The sequence below is a fragment of the Podarcis bocagei genome, assembly GCF_964188305.1.
Source record: "Podarcis bocagei genome assembly, chromosome: 7".
Classification (NCBI taxonomy): domain Eukaryota; kingdom Metazoa; phylum Chordata; class Lepidosauria; order Squamata; family Lacertidae; genus Podarcis; species Podarcis bocagei.
In genome coordinates, this window is record NC_138132.1 from 88,648,734 (window position 1) to 88,664,114 (window position 15,381).

At 43.5% G+C, this 15,381-nt stretch overlaps 1 protein-coding gene across 9 annotated transcripts in view; it reads right to left on the reverse strand.

Moving 5' to 3' along the window:
- The window catches only part of AAK1 (AP2 associated kinase 1), a 120,802-nt gene that overhangs the window by 50,015 nt on the left and 55,406 nt on the right, over positions 1–15,381 (reverse strand). For all 9 annotated transcript variants that reach the window (XM_081202933.1, XM_081202934.1, XM_081202935.1 and 6 more), the window contains exons 8-12: positions 12,882–13,014; positions 11,457–11,560; positions 10,049–10,128; positions 2,471–2,607; positions 779–1,089 (exon numbers count right to left, since the gene is read on the reverse strand). In XM_081202933.1, coding sequence (XP_081059059.1) covers positions 779–1,089; positions 2,471–2,607; positions 10,049–10,128; positions 11,457–11,560; positions 12,882–13,014 — 765 coding nt within the window. The remainder of the gene's footprint in view (positions 1–778; positions 1,090–2,470; positions 2,608–10,048; positions 10,129–11,456; positions 11,561–12,881; positions 13,015–15,381) is intronic.

Here is a 15,381-nt window from a genome sequence, read left to right on the forward strand (position 1 = left end):
TTGTCAAACGCCTTTTCCGCGTCCACAAAAACAAAGGCTACCTTCTTACTCGGTTTCATGTCTAAATGCTCAATCATATCAATCACTGTTCTTATATTATCACTCATTTTCCTGCCCGGCAAGAACCCTGCCTGCTCTTTATTTATGCAATCCTGCAAAACTGTCTTTAATCTTATTGCCAATATTTGTGCATAGATCTTGTAATCATTATTTAGTAATGATATTGGTCTATAATTGGTTATAAACTCTTTATTTCGTCCTTGTTTTGGGATTACTACTATGTGAGCCTGTTTCCAGGTGTTGGGAATCTTCCCGTCTTCTAGTATTCTATTTAAGAGTGTCTTCATAGGTGATAATAATAATGGTTCCTCTAATTTTTTGTAATGTATTGCGGTAAGACCATCTGGACCTGGGGATTTTCCCAGTTTCATCTTAATTATCGCTTGTTGAAGCTCTGTCGTGGTTATTGGGGAGTTTAGATCTTGAATCTTTTCTTTCTTAATTTTAGGTATATCCTTTCCACGTAAATACTCTTTTATTTCATCCTCTGTCTCATTTCCTGCTTTATATAGCTTATTATAATATTTTATAAAGCACTTTTTATCTTCTTCAGGATTATCTAAAGTTCTCCCTTCTTCCACTATTTTATCAATCAGTTTTTCCTTTTGTCTTTTTTTCAATTGCCAGGCTAGCATCTTTCCTGTCTGCTGCCAAGTCGCAACTGCCTTAAAATTCCTGTGAAGAAAAAAGAAACCAGCCACCCCCCAAACAGCCTCACCTGTTGAACTTGCAGGGGAGGCTGTGGCTGCTGCGGCTGCGGCTGCTGCTGAGGTCCTTGGGGCTGATAAAATGTGGCTGGCGGCTGCGCTGGCGGCTGTTGCTGCTTTAGGAACAGCTGATGCTGTGGGGTGGCGGCCTGGGGCTGAGCTGGAGGGGCTTGCGGTTGGGAAGCAGCAGGCGGCTGTACAGGGGGCGGCTGCTTAGGCTGAGCTTGCGGGAGAGGCGGAGTCGGCTGAGGCAGGGCTTTCGGCTGTGGGACGCTGGTAGGGAGGGGGGCCTGACCCCCGGCCAAAGGCGCTGGAGCAGCAACTGCAGAAGCAAGAGGAGAGGTCAGAATGCATCCGTTTCCTTTACTCCTGTCCCACCCCCCCATTGTGTACTTTTTATTTAAACACTTAAATGCATAAATATTTAGCTGTGATTCTTGCACTGCAGGAGTTGGGTTAGATGACCCTTACATACACTTCTGTGATTCTATGAAATGAGGATGGATCAAGGGGCTGGAAGATAAAAGAAGGGCAAGGAAGGCACAATAGGCAGCAAATGGAAGAAAGGGGAAGCAAAGCAGACGCTTTGTTTTTCAATAGTTTGCAACCTAATCTTCAAGAGAATTATGGTAAGATCTCATCTTGCATCTATTTAACTTGCACAATTTCATCCATACGCAGTTGAAGGAGGGTTGGTTGAAATTGCACATGTTAAATCCAAGCAAGTGGGAGAGGTTAAAAGGCACTTTCACGCTGGGGATGCTTGAGGTTACTGGGCGCAAAAGGAGCTTTTAAGCTCTCCATCTTGCTTACTGGGCAAGACCCGCTTTGCTGCATGGGCTCAGGGAGCACAGAGGACTCTTTCTACCTCGACCAGCTGGCTCCAAGGGTTTGGGTATGTGCGATTTTTGTGTATACGTGGAACCCTTGGAACTGAGCCACCGCATATGACTATGAGACTTTGAAAAGCTGGCATCAGTGGATCAAGTTCATCCATTTTGTTGAATTAATTAAGCTAAATAGCTTTAACCGGGGTTTTAATAAATGTGCCGAATAAATCATTACTGTTTTGAATTCTATTGTGCTATTGTCTTCCTTAGTGGGTTGTACAAGCCGCTATTCTGAAATAAAGCTTTTTATAGGGTAGGGTAAGGGGCACTGGGGGACGTGGGTGGCACTGTGGGTTAAACCACAGAGCCTAGGACTTGCCAATCAGAAGGTTGGCGGTTCGAATCCCCGTGACAGGGTGAGCTCCCGTTGCTTGCTCCCTGCTCCTGCCAACCTAGCAGTTCGAAAGCACGTCAAAGTGCAAGTAGATAAATGGGTACCGCTCCGGCAGGAAGGTAAACGGCGTTTCCGTGCGCTGCTCTGGTTCGCCAGAAGCGGCTTAGTCCTGCTGGCCACATGACCCGGAAGCTGTACACCGGCTCCCTTGGCCAATAAAGCGAGATGAGGGCCGCAACCCCAGAGTCGGCCACGACTGGACCTAATGGTCAGGGGTCCTTTTACCTTTTAAGGGGCACTGGGGATGAGTCTATGGCACCAAGGGGGCGGGGGCCCAAAACAGTTTGGGAACCTCTGGTCCACACGAGCAGCAGAGCACTCAGAAGGAAGCCTGCCTGGGCATTTAGGAGTGCAACTTTACCCATGAAGAGAACGAAAAGTAGGTTAGGAAGTAGCCCGCAGTGGGGGCGCCCTCTCACCCTGTGCTGTGGGCCTCTTTCTGGGAGTCAGGGCAGGCTGGATGGGCAGGATTCCCGGGTTTGGTTGTGTCTGCCCAGCTTTGGGTCTTTGGCGTGGGGTGATGGATGTTTCAGTCGTGGGGATAGGATCTGTCAGCCTGCAAGAAGGAAACATGGACACAAAACTAACATTTTAGAGGAAGACAGCATAGTGAACAGCCTCTTTCCATGACCCACCCTTTCATTGGCGCACCCCCACCTCACAACCTTCCAGTTGGCAAATGCCCCCTGAAACAGCCAACCTCTCCCCCCGCCCCAGAAAAAAATCACACACAGAAAGAGGCGACCACAAGATCCATGTTATGCACGACAATGGCACAAATTACACAAAGCATGTCATTTTAAGCAACTCTATGCATATTTTCTCCTAGACAGCATAATTCGTTCCAGCTGTGGAACTGGGGTTTTGCAGCCCTAGAAGTTTAACTGCAGAATCCCAGGTATGCCTTTTAGGCCCTTAGAGCCGCTAAGTCGTGCGAGTTGGCACTAGTGCAGAGGAGATACAGGTAGCAGTAGAAGAGCAGACGCTGAAAGCCAGCGTGGTGTAGTGGTTAGAGCAGGGGGCGGCAAAGTTTACCTCACCTGGGCCAGTCCACTCCAGTGGAGACCCTTCCGTGGGCCCGATCGCACCTGCGGTTTTTGGCATCTGTGTCTGCGCAGAAGCGATTTCCAGCGCCACGGAAGCGAGTCCCTGCGCAGTGCAGCGCCGGTTTAGTGCAGCGCGCAGGGACTCACCAAGTGGGCAGCTCTGTTCGGGGGCAGCTTGTGGGCCAGTTAAACGGCAACTAAAAAAGCCAATGCAATTCTGGGCTGCATCAATAGGAGTATAGCATCTAGATCAAGGGAAGTAATAGTGCCACTGTATTCTGCTATGGTCAGACCTCACCTGGAGTACTGTGTCCAGTTCTGGGCACCACAATTCAAGAAGGACACTGACAAACTGGAACATGTCCAGAGGAGGGCAACCAAAATGGTCAAAGGCCTGGAAACGATGCCTTATGAGGAACGGCTAAGGGAGCTGGGCATGTTTAGCCTGGAGAAGAGGAGGTTAAGGGGTGATATGATAGCCATGTTCAAATATATAAAAGGATGTCAAATAGAGGAGGGAGAAAGGTTGTTTTCTGCTGCTCCAGAGAAGCGGACACGGAGCAATGGATCCAAACTACAAGAAAGAAGATTCCACCTAAACATTAGGAAGAACTTCCTGACAGTAAGAGCTGTTCGGCAGTGGAATTTGCTGCCAAGGAGTGTGGTGGAGTCTCCTTCTTTGGAGGTCTTTAAGCAGAGGCTTGACAACCATATGTCAGGAGTGCTCTGATGGTGTTTCCTGCTTGGCAGGGGGTTGGACTCGATGGCCCTTGTGGTCTCTTCCAACTCTATGATTCTATGATTCTATGACCCCCGTCGGCTGCTTGTGGACCATGGGCCTTAGGTTACTGACCCCTGGGTTAGAGTGTCAGACTAGGGTTTGGGAGACCAGTGTTTCAATCCCCATTGGGCCATTAAGTTCAATTGGGGTGACCTTGGGCCAATGGCTGCCTCTCAGCCTAAGCTACCTCACCTTGGGGAGGTTAAATGAGGTGGGGAAGAACCATGTATAACCCCCTTGAGCTCCTTGGGACAGAAATGCAGTAAATATTTATTATATACTATGGAGAAATGAAACACACACACACACACACTAATCACAGAGGTAGGTTGGCTCAATAATTACTTTGCAAAAGAAGCAGGTGGTGGGGAGGGCAGAGAGAAAGAGCAAGTAGCTTGATGGGTGTAGAGGGGAGAGTGAGGCCAGAATAGGAAGAGGAGCAGAGTCTAGGAGAAGGGAAGGTGACACTAGGAGTATTTCAGAAAACTGCTATACTGTTTTGTCTACTCAGCAGACATCCAAAGCCCACAATAAGAACCACACCATCAAGGCAGAAGGTTCAGGAGCAACATATCAGACGGTCCCATCACTGGGTACTCTTAAGGCAGAACCCCAAAAGCAAGGCGGGCTTGCGAAATCCACCTGGCACAATTAATAAAGTCTTGCCTGTTGCATCACTCCCATCAGCCATCACGACCGCCCCACTCAGCATGAAATAAAGGCCGGTTGGCACGTGCTAAATTCAATTTGTGAGCAGAAATGTTGGAAACAATACACCATCTGCACTTTTAATAGGTTTGCAGACAAGCAGGCCAAAAGGCCCTGAGCTTGCCGGGCAGTAGCTGGCAGCCTCAGATGCAACTGTTTATGCCGGAGTCATAAAAAGAACTGTGGTCCAGTTCTAAATCACTTTGGTTCTCTTCCATTACCACGATTCTACAGTTATAGCTGTGGGGAACATCTTTCAAGCAACACTTAAGCAATCCGCCCTTCCGGTATCCTCAACCCTGGCAAAGACAATACAAAACTAAAATAAGGAGCAGGTGCACCACAGGGGGAGGAAAACAAAACAACAAGCCACTGGCTCAGATACTTCAAGAAAGGGAGACAAGCCCTGCAGCAGGCAGAAGGAAGCAGCTTCTCAGGGAAAGGAATGAAACAGAGGGCTGTATTCTGTGATAAGCACTAGAGTTCAAGGATGGTTTTGATAGGCAAGGAAGAAGAGAAGAAGAGTTTGGGTTTGATATCCCGCTTTATCACTCCCCTTCAGGAGTCTCAAAGCGGCTCACATTCTCCTTTCCTTTCCTCCCCCACAACAAACACTCTGTGAGGTGAGTGGGGCTGAGAGACTTCACAGAAGTGTGACTGGCCCAAGGTCACCCAGCAGCTGCATGTGGAGGAGCAGGGAAGCGAAACCGGTTCACCAGATCACGAGTCCACCGCTCTTAACCACTACACCACACCTTCTGTAGCTCAGTGGTACAGCATCTGATCTGCATGCAGAAGATCCCTGGATCAATTCCTAGCAGTATTTCTAGGTACAGCTGGGAATTTTCCCTCCCTTAAAGCCCACGAGAACTGCTGCCAGTCAGTTTAGACAACACTGAGCTAGATGGGCCAATGACCTGATAGAAAACAGCTTTCTCTGTCTCTATAATAACATGAGAAAGGGTGGCATGGTCTAGAGCGGGCAAGCCAGGTGGGAGAAAGATGAAGGAGATTAATAACTTTAGATTGGAGGGGGGGGGGAGTTTTCATGAGTTCTCAAAACAGTTACAAGATTGTCCACAGGAAGCAGGACTGAAAAACTTGGGCGGGGGGAGGCTATGAGGAAATCACCCCAATTCCACTTCATATATAGAAAAGTTTGTTTGTTTGTTTGTTTGTTTTTTAATAATAAAATTTTTATTTTAATCCAACATCTAAAAGCACATATACATTATCAATAAAACAAAACGAAGAAAAAAAGGGGAAAAAAGAATTATACAAACCCGCAATCAAACTCCAGACTATTTGAATGCAAAATCCTTATACAAATCTGTTACATTATTTGACTTCCCACCACCGCGACGTGACCTATATCTAAACAATATGTTCAGCAGTGTTTTTTGCTAACCGTCATTTTTTACCTCGCGGTTTTTATATTATACCTACTGTGATTTTAATGTTCCCTAATATCGTCTCCATATATGAAAAGAATTTATTCCAATCATTAATAAATTTGGTGTTTTTCTGATGCCTGATCTTCTGTGTCATCATTGCTAAATCAATATATTCAATTAACTTGGTTTGCCAGTCCTTAATTGTTGGGATGTTGGGTTTTTTCCAATTCTGCGCTAGCAGTATCCTGGCGGATACTGTTGCATACTGAAATAGGGTTTGGTCATCTTTCTTGATCTCGTTCCCCACCATTCCCAAAAGGAATGCCTCAGGTTTTTTTGGGAAGGTGTATTTTAGAATCTTTTTTAGTTCATCATAAACGGAGCCCCAGAACTTCTTCACTTCATCGCAGGACCACCACATATGGAGAAAATCTCCCTCTTTCTTTTTGCATTTCCAACATGTCTTATCTCCGGTTTTATACATTTTAGCTAGTTTTATTGGGGTGATGTACCAACGGTACATCATCTTTTCCATGTTTTCTCGGAGTCCGACACACGCTGAAAATTTCATGTCCTTATTCCATAGTTTTTTCCATTTTTCATAATCTAGGGGGTGTCCTAGGTCTATAGCCCACTTGATCATAACCTCTTTGACTTCCTCATCCATGGTATCCCAATCTAATAGTTGGTTATACATTTTGGTTAGGAGTTTGGACTTCCCTTCTATTATTTCTAACTGGAACTTGGACTTGTTCTTACTCATTCTGACTTTTTTATGTTCATTCCATAAAGAATTAATTTGGTGAAATTGTATCCACCCCGTTAGTTTATCTTTTAGTTCTTCGTACGGTCTAATTTCCCATCCTTTCTCAGATCTTTTCAAAAGATCAGCATATGTCCACCTTTTACCTTCCATATTTAATTTCTTGATTACTAGAATGTCAATGGGTGACAGCCACCATGGGGTGTCTTTTTCTATCAGATTCTTACATCTATTCCACACCTCCAGCAACGCCCCTCTTATAATGTGATTGGAAAAACCTTTGTGCACTCTCCCCTTATCATGCCATAGGTATGCATGCCACCCAAACCTAGCATCAAAGCCTTCCAAGTCCAGTAGGTCGGTATTATCCAAAACTATCCATTCCTTAACCCAGCATAGGCACGAGGCCTCATAGTATAATTGCAGATTCGGAACCGCGAACCCACCTCTGTCTCTTCTGTCAGTGAGCAGCTTGTATTTGATTCTGGCCCTTTTGCCCTGCCAGATGAATCTAGATAGGGTCCTCTGCCAGTCCTTAAACATTGTTGTGCCCCTGATTACTGGGATGTTTTGAAATAAGAATATCATTTTTGGGAGGATGTTCATTTTGATGGCAGCCATTCTCCCCTCCCATGAGAGGTATAGTCTACTCCAACTGTCTAGATCTTTTTTACATTCACTCCAGGTTCTATTGTAATTATCCTCCACCAAATTTATATTTTTCGTGGAAACCCAAATACCCAAATACTTGACCTTTTTTGATATCTTTATCCCCGATTCCAACTCGATTTTATTTTTTGATTGTTCATCTAAGTTCTTTACCAGCATTTTTGTTTTAGTTTTGTTTAGTTTGAACCCAGATAACCTTCCAAATTCTTCCATTAAGTCCATAACTGTATTTATCCTTTCTAGAGGTTCTTCTATTGATATTACTAGGTCGTCGGCATAAGCCTTTACTTTGTATTCTTTTTTACCTATCTTAATCCCTCTTATTTCCGATGTTTCTCTGATCTTATTCAATATAACTTCCAGGACCATGATAAATAACAGGGGTGATAATGGACAACCCTGCCTTGTACCTTTTGTAATCGTGAATGAGTTTGTCAGGTTACTGTTGATGATAAGTTTCGCTCTTTGGTTTGAATAAATCGCTCTAATGCCTTCCAGGAATGGCCCTCTTATACCTACCTTCTCCATACATTTAATAAGGAATTGCCAAGATACATTATCGAAGGCCTTTTCGGCATCTATGAAGATTAGGGCAGCAGGGATATCGATCCTAAGATCCAAATATTCGATTATATTAACTACATGTCTTACGTTATCCTTTATCTGCCTACCGGGCAGGAATCCGGCTTGGTCTTTATGGATCGTTCTATTCAAGTATTTCTTTAATCTATTCGCCATTATTCCTGCAAAAATCTTATAATCATTATTGAGTAGTGATATTGGTCTGTAGTTTTTTATATTAAGTATATCTGCGTCTGCTTTGGGTATTAATGTGATATGTGCCTCTCTCCATGAATCGGGTATTTCTCCTCCTTGCAGGATGTTATTGATTACGTTACAAGGTATCGGGGTCAAGTGTTCCTCTAGAGTTTTGTAATATTTTTCAGAAAGGCCATCTGGGCCAGGAGCCTTTCCAGGTTTCATTTTCTTGATTACATCCCTGACCTCTTCCACCGTTATTGGTTCGTTTAGGAATGTCTTTTCTTCATCTGACAGTTGTTCCCCTCCATTCCTTTCCAGATACTTTCCTATCTCAATTATGTCTTCATCCTCCTTCTTTTTGTATAGGCTTTCATAGTATTGAAGGAACTTTCCCTTTATCTCACTGGGGTCCTCTATTATTTGATCTTCCAGTTTAATTTTATTAATCACCTTTTGTTTTTTCCTTTTCCTCAGTTGCCACGCTAGCAACTTGCCGGTTTTATTTGCCGATTCAAAGTACCTTTGTTTCATCGTTTTTATTCCCCACTCTATTTCCTGGTTCAGCAACGTTGAGTATTGGGTTTGTAATAGTTTATAAATTTGTTTAGTCCTCTCATCCCCAGGGTTTATTGTTAATTTTTCCTCTACTTCTTTTAATTGCTTAAATAATTCTTCCTTCTTTGCCTCTCTCAAATTCTTTCTATATTTGTTCTGTTGGATCAGGAAGCCTCTAAGGACTGCTTTGCTAGCATCCCAAACCATATATAGAAAAGTTTGTTTGTTTGTTTAAATGATCAATTTTTAAATAGTTAAAGAAAACTCTCAAGGTGGTTTACATTGTTCTCCTCCTCTTTGTTTAATCCCCACAACAACCCTGTGAGGTAGGTTAGGCTAAGAGGCAGTGGCTGTTCTAAGGTCATCCACCCAGAGAGCTTCGTGGCCAAGTGGGAATTTGAACCCTGGTCTCCCAGGTCCTAGTCAGACATTCTAACCACTTCATGGGTAGGTAAAATGTATTAACTACACCACACTGAGCAAAAACAGACACAAAACAATAAATTGTTATTTAAATGCAGGCTAATATATGCCTAGTTCTTCTTTTTTACACTGGATAAATGGAACATGTGGATGTTCTAGCATTTGTATTTCTACACTGTACTCTTTTCTCAAATTTGTATTTTACGAAGCTTGGAAAAGAATAAATACGTTTAACGTTGAGGCAGGTGTACATGAACTCAGGTGTGGTCTTTTATTTGTTTCACTCCAAGATTCTAGAAGCTTCCCCGTAGTCAAAATATCATTAATCACTTCTGAGAGTGGAACTACTAATTAAGGATGGAGAAAGATTTCATTCACATTTTTCACTGGCTTAATGCACACACCCTGGATGAACATACAGATTGGAACATAACTAACCTTCTGATTTAAGTTGTGTTTCAAAATGCGTTCATTGACATAAAATGCCTATTTAACTATGCATTTCATGGTTAAAAAACATGTTTAAACACATATGACATAATGGTCTCCTTCATTTGGTTCTATTATTTATTGATTTTAACCAAAAGTTTTACAGGTGGCTTCTGTTTTCACTGACCTGTTTCTTTGAAGTTTTGGTTCTAAATGTTGTATATACATTATCCTTTTACTTTATAAAATTATCTTACCAAGTTCATGTAAACTGTACAGAGATTTTGCCTATTACGGTAAGTGCTATATACCTATTAGTGATTATGACTGACTGATTTTTGGCCTCAAGTTCCAGCGCAGCAGTATGAAATGGCCCCAGCTCTCCAGAATGCTTAACTCTCTTAAGCAGCACTGCTAGCCTTTTACAGTCTTTTGCCATGGTCCATGGAAGAGTCAGGCACCCTCACCTGGCTTTTGGCTGGCTCTTCTTAGCAGCAGCTTCACTCGCTTTCACTGGTTCTGGGAGTTTGGTAGGAATCGGAGAGTTCTGCAAATGGAAACCCACACAGAGAGCAGAAAATGACGGAGGACTGTCAGAGGCAACGGAGAGCAAGAGGTAAACTGAATGGGGAAACCTAAAGCTCTCCTAGGCTTCACTTCATGGGTAGGTAAAATTTATTAAGATACTTAATAAATCCTTGGGATGAAAGAGGAGAAACAGCCCCAGGGACATTTCCACATAACAATCCCAAGCCAGATAGAATTAAAATACGAAACCCTGGCAATATTAGCATAGAAATTACATGATGTCTATTTATTTCTATAATTGTAGTCAGGCAAATGTTTATGATGGTCAACTGCATTTATTTATAGCCTGCCTTACAGGGCTGCCCATTCCAGAGCAGGTCACAATGTGTTAACATGCAAAATATTGAAACTATAAGGCTGTAATATGAAACAAAACACATCTGAAAATAAAATAGCAGTAGCGATGTAACACCAAAAGGACAAAAACTGCTACTACCACCAGCGTATTCTTAAGTAAAGAACCATACAAATTCACTACAGTTCATGAGAAAAGTGAGCTTCGGCTGTACAGAAGGCATTTAATTTGTATGATTTCAACCAAACATGGTTGAAGAAGGACTGGCGAAAACTGTGCAGCTTAAACCAGTGTGCTAAGCGGCCCATGCCTGGTAAGCAAGGCAGAGAGCATAAAAGCCCTTTTTGCACCGGGCCCACTAGGGGTTCCCCAGTACAGATAGAGCTTTAAGCTCTCTGCCTTGCTTACCAGGCATGGCCCGCTTAGCACACTGGTTCTGGGATGCCCTTGCAAGATCTTGCAGGGCTGTCAGAGTTCTTGCAAGATCTCACCTGAGCATTCCTAGCCTTCCAGGTCCTACCCAGCAAGCAGGGCAGAGAGTTTAAAAGCTCTTTTGTGCCAGGTAACCCAAGTGGACATGGCACAAAAAGGCTTTTAAAGTCCCACCTTGTTTGCTGGGCAAGGCCTCCTCGGCGTGTGGGTTTTGGCAGTGCGAGGCATACTCACTCTCTCCCCCTCACCCACTAGCCATGTGGAAATACCAAGGCTTTAGGTATATGTGACTTTTGTGTCTACACAGAACCCTTGGAACTGAACTCCCGACATAAGATGCAATCAAACTGTACAGAGAAAACACACTTCCCCATACACTAAGCTAAATTGTTGTGGTTTCCCTCCCTTTTGTTGCTTCCTGGCAACCTCTCAATAAATTACTCCATGACTTTTGCAGGCCCAAAAATAGTCCTGGAAGAAGAGGAGGACTAAAGAACTTGTGGGGTTATTTTACAGATTCTTGTATGGTATTTTGCAAAGAGGGATCAGGCATCACTCACCTGTACATTCTGGACCGGACATTCCCTCTTAGCGAGCTTGAATGCAAAATAGGAGACCTGGTAAATTTCAGGTCTCTTGTCAGGGTCTGGTTCCAGCATATACCCTAAGAAACAGAAGACCTATTAGGCTTCGTGGTGTGGCATTTAGGTATGGCACAGGAGGGACAAGAACAAGTCTTACTCAATATCACTTTCAGGATATGGATGCTGGAAAACTCAGCCCACAGGGACTTGCATAGCTTCCAAAACCCAAGGACATCCCACACTGCTTATTAGCCTGGTTCAGACACCACAGCAAACCAAAGTCTACTACTACTAGAAGGAGCCTTAGAGACCTGTGGGCTTGCCTGCTTCTCCTCTCTTAAGAGATTCAAAGTGGTCTTACTTAATGGCTTTGGAGTCTTGGAAGACCTTCTAAGGTGGGAACTGTTTGGTACATTGCTATAATCTCCTCCAAGCTCTCCATAAAGGGAAAACACCTGGCAGAGAAGAAGGGGAAGGTGGGAGGAGTAGGTACAGTTTCACATCTTGACAGCTCCAGCTTCTAATTGGATAATTACTTTGCTAGTGGCCCTCCTTTACTTTCCATCACAGGGCAGGGGTGCGAAAGACTTGAGTTTGATGCGTATGGAGCAGAACTTACTCCCCCCAAAGCCCTCAAAACTGTTTATTCAGTTAACCACTGCCATAATAATAATAATAATAATAATAATAATAATAATAATAATTTATACCCCGCCTCCCCAGCCAAGGCCGGGCTCAGGGTGGCTAACAAGCAATAATAAAAACAAGTTGAATGAATACAACTTAAAAACAAGATTAAAATACAACATTAAAGTATTGAAACATTAAAATATTAAAATGCAGCCTCATCACAGGAGGAGAAAGAAAAAAGAAAAAGGGGGAGGGAATCAAATTGGCTCCAAGCCAAAGGTCAAGTGGAACAACTCTGTCTTACAGGCCCTGCGGAAAGAAATCAGATCCCGCAGGGCCCTGGTCTCATGAGACACAGCGTTCCACCAGGCCGGAGCCAGTGTTGAAAAGGCCCTGGCTCTGGTTGAGGCTAATCTGACTTCCTTAGGGCCCGGGACCACTAGGGTGTTGCTATTTATGGACCTTTAGCATTTCCCAGACTGGTGTCCTCCAAATGTTTTGGGCTACAACTTTCATCTACAACTACAGCTGATGGCAGTTGTGGTAGAGGCAACCGTGTGGGGAGAGATGCATCAATATAAGAGCATCTGATGACGTTCACATAAGTGGGCACCAAAAAAAATCTCCTAGACTTGTGCCCAAAACCTTTGTCCTTATAAACAGAAGTATTCTGGGTTCCATACCCAAATACCTGGCAGGAGGTAGGAGCAGTTTCATGTTAGTTAGCTTTTCAAAACCAGAGTTGAGCTGTATTCCCAAATAGATACTCACGTATGAGGCAGTGCATATCGTGAGAGTAGCGCGAATTGTCAGGAATGGTGAAGTTTCCATCGCAAATTGCTACTTGGCTCTCACCAAATGGCAAAGTAAAATAGCAGAGTTTGTACAGCAAACAGCCCATGGCCTGAAAGAAGACGAAGAATTCTTTAGCGTGCTGCAGGAACGGAGACCCGGTTACCTCCGTTGTCATGTAAGGCCTTGCTGGATTCTAGTTGCAACAACAGAAAACAAACCTCTCTTGCTGACATGACCTGCATCAGATTTCAGGTCAGCAAAACCCCAGCCTGATTTGAAGCTAGGAATGTAGGAATTGCTGGCTCTGCTAGCAATTGTTCCAAGTTTGCCTCTGGTGAACCAAGATTGCTGTTTCTGAACTGGAAGAGATGTGTAATATCAAAATTGGCAATTCAAACTTATAAAAAATTGGCAGCTGCCTCAATTCTCCAAAACAGAGCACTCTGAATTAAACTAATCACCAGACACTGTAGGCCAAGTTCTGAGCCTTGTGCAGCTCACACCATCCACATGGTCAAACACATACATCTCATTGGTGTGATTCCTTTTCAAAGAAGAAAGCATCACAAAACGGCCTCAGTGTGAAGTGTCTACACAACACATTTCTCTAGGCCAGTGTTCACTAACCTGGTGCCCTCCAGATGTTTTAGACTACAACTATGAATGACCATGCTTGGCTGGGTGTATGCAGTTATAGTCCAAAACATCTGGAGGGCACCAGGTTGGGGAATACTGGCTTAAGCAGATGGTGGGAAGGAAGGGCAACCAATTCCTCCTCACACAGAGACCGTTGTTTGGTATGTTTGAAACAGCCCCTGCTGTGTGTGTGTGTGTGTGTGTGTGTGTGTGTGTGTGTGTGTGTTGTTTTACAAGAAGAAAAATCTGGGAAGCTAGCAGCCCACGGACCCTAGATGAGGAGAGCAGATCTAATCCCAACAACCATCATTTTCTACTATCTGCAGGCAATGATCTCTGTTACCTACTTTGGAGTAAGGCATTTAGTCTAGTTCTTCAAATGCAGCATTTGCACATAAGATCTGGGTCTTAAATTCTGTGTCAATTAAAGAAGTGAAAAGCAGTATTCAAGATATGCGAAAATAGAACATAAGATACAAGTTGTCTCTGGAAGAAAAACATGATGATGGGTAAAGAATCATCTCAAAGTCCTTTCACGGGGGGGGGGGTCAGTCAAGTGCTTATATTGTGCTTCAAGGAACCTCTACATCAGGCATGGCCAGACTTGGCCCTCCAGATGTTTTGGGACTATAACTCCCATCATCCCTAGCTAACAGGTCCAGTGGTCAGGGATGACAGGAATTGTAGTCCCAAACATCTGGAGGGCCAAGTTTGCCTAGGCCTGCTCTACATGTTTGGTCTGAGATTAAAGAATGGAGGTGAAACTCTCAGCACAGTACGTCTTGGATTTTTAAATGCATGACTGCAAGACACGAATGTTACATCCATGCATCCAGATGCCCCCCCTCCATCCATCTGCTTATTTGAAAGCTATGGCTTGTTTATGCTCAGGAGTCTGCTTTCTGAATGCAGTTTCTCTAACTTGTGTAGATTTATATGTTATTGGATTTTTTTATTGATAAAAAGAAAAAACATCAATAATTAGTTATCTATGAGTTGTCAACGAACTGGAGAAATCAGTAACAGAAGAAAATATTTTTGGCAAGAGATGGCAACAGAGAAATGAACACTCAATTATTTAAAAAAATAAAATTAAGTGCTATTTTTGCACCCTAATGAAAGGATGTTCTAGCACAATTAGAAAACAAAGGAATAACATTTGATGCCACTTCCACCTACCCACGCCCATGCAAAAAGGCTGTAGTTTTTACTTGGACTGCCTTAAGCGGTTATGAGAATTGATTATTTTTTTTGTTTCCAAAGTCACTAGTGATGTAAAAAGAGCTCAGAAGCAGAATTTATGCTGCTCACATCCTAGTTACTGGGAAGTGAATACAGAAAGAAAAAAGTATAGTGCAGCCATCTCCAACCAAGTGCCCTTCAGATGTTTTGGACTACAACTCCCATCATCCCCAGTCATCATTTATGAAACCCAGAGATTTAGAAAAGGCAGGGTCTGGCCCACCCACCAATGAAAAATGCAATTATTATTGTTGTGGTATGGGAAGCAGTAAAATCAGATCCGCATGCTATTGCAAGGAATATACATGTTTTGGAAAAGAGAAATAAACCTGCTAAAACTTTGTCTAGAATATTGACTACAGGAGCAGATGATGAAGCAAACCTCATGAATGAAACAAAAAAAATGGGAAATCCAGCTGTTTCACAGGATAAAGTATGCAATTCTCACTGAGGCAGCCCTCCACCCACTCTAGTCTTTCCAGGCAAACATGTTACTCAAATGCAATATGGTCCAGTTCACTCACTGGTTTTCTCTGCAAGAATAGATTGGATGGGGTGTGGGGTGGAGACCAGGGTGGTGGGCCTGAGATCTCTACTG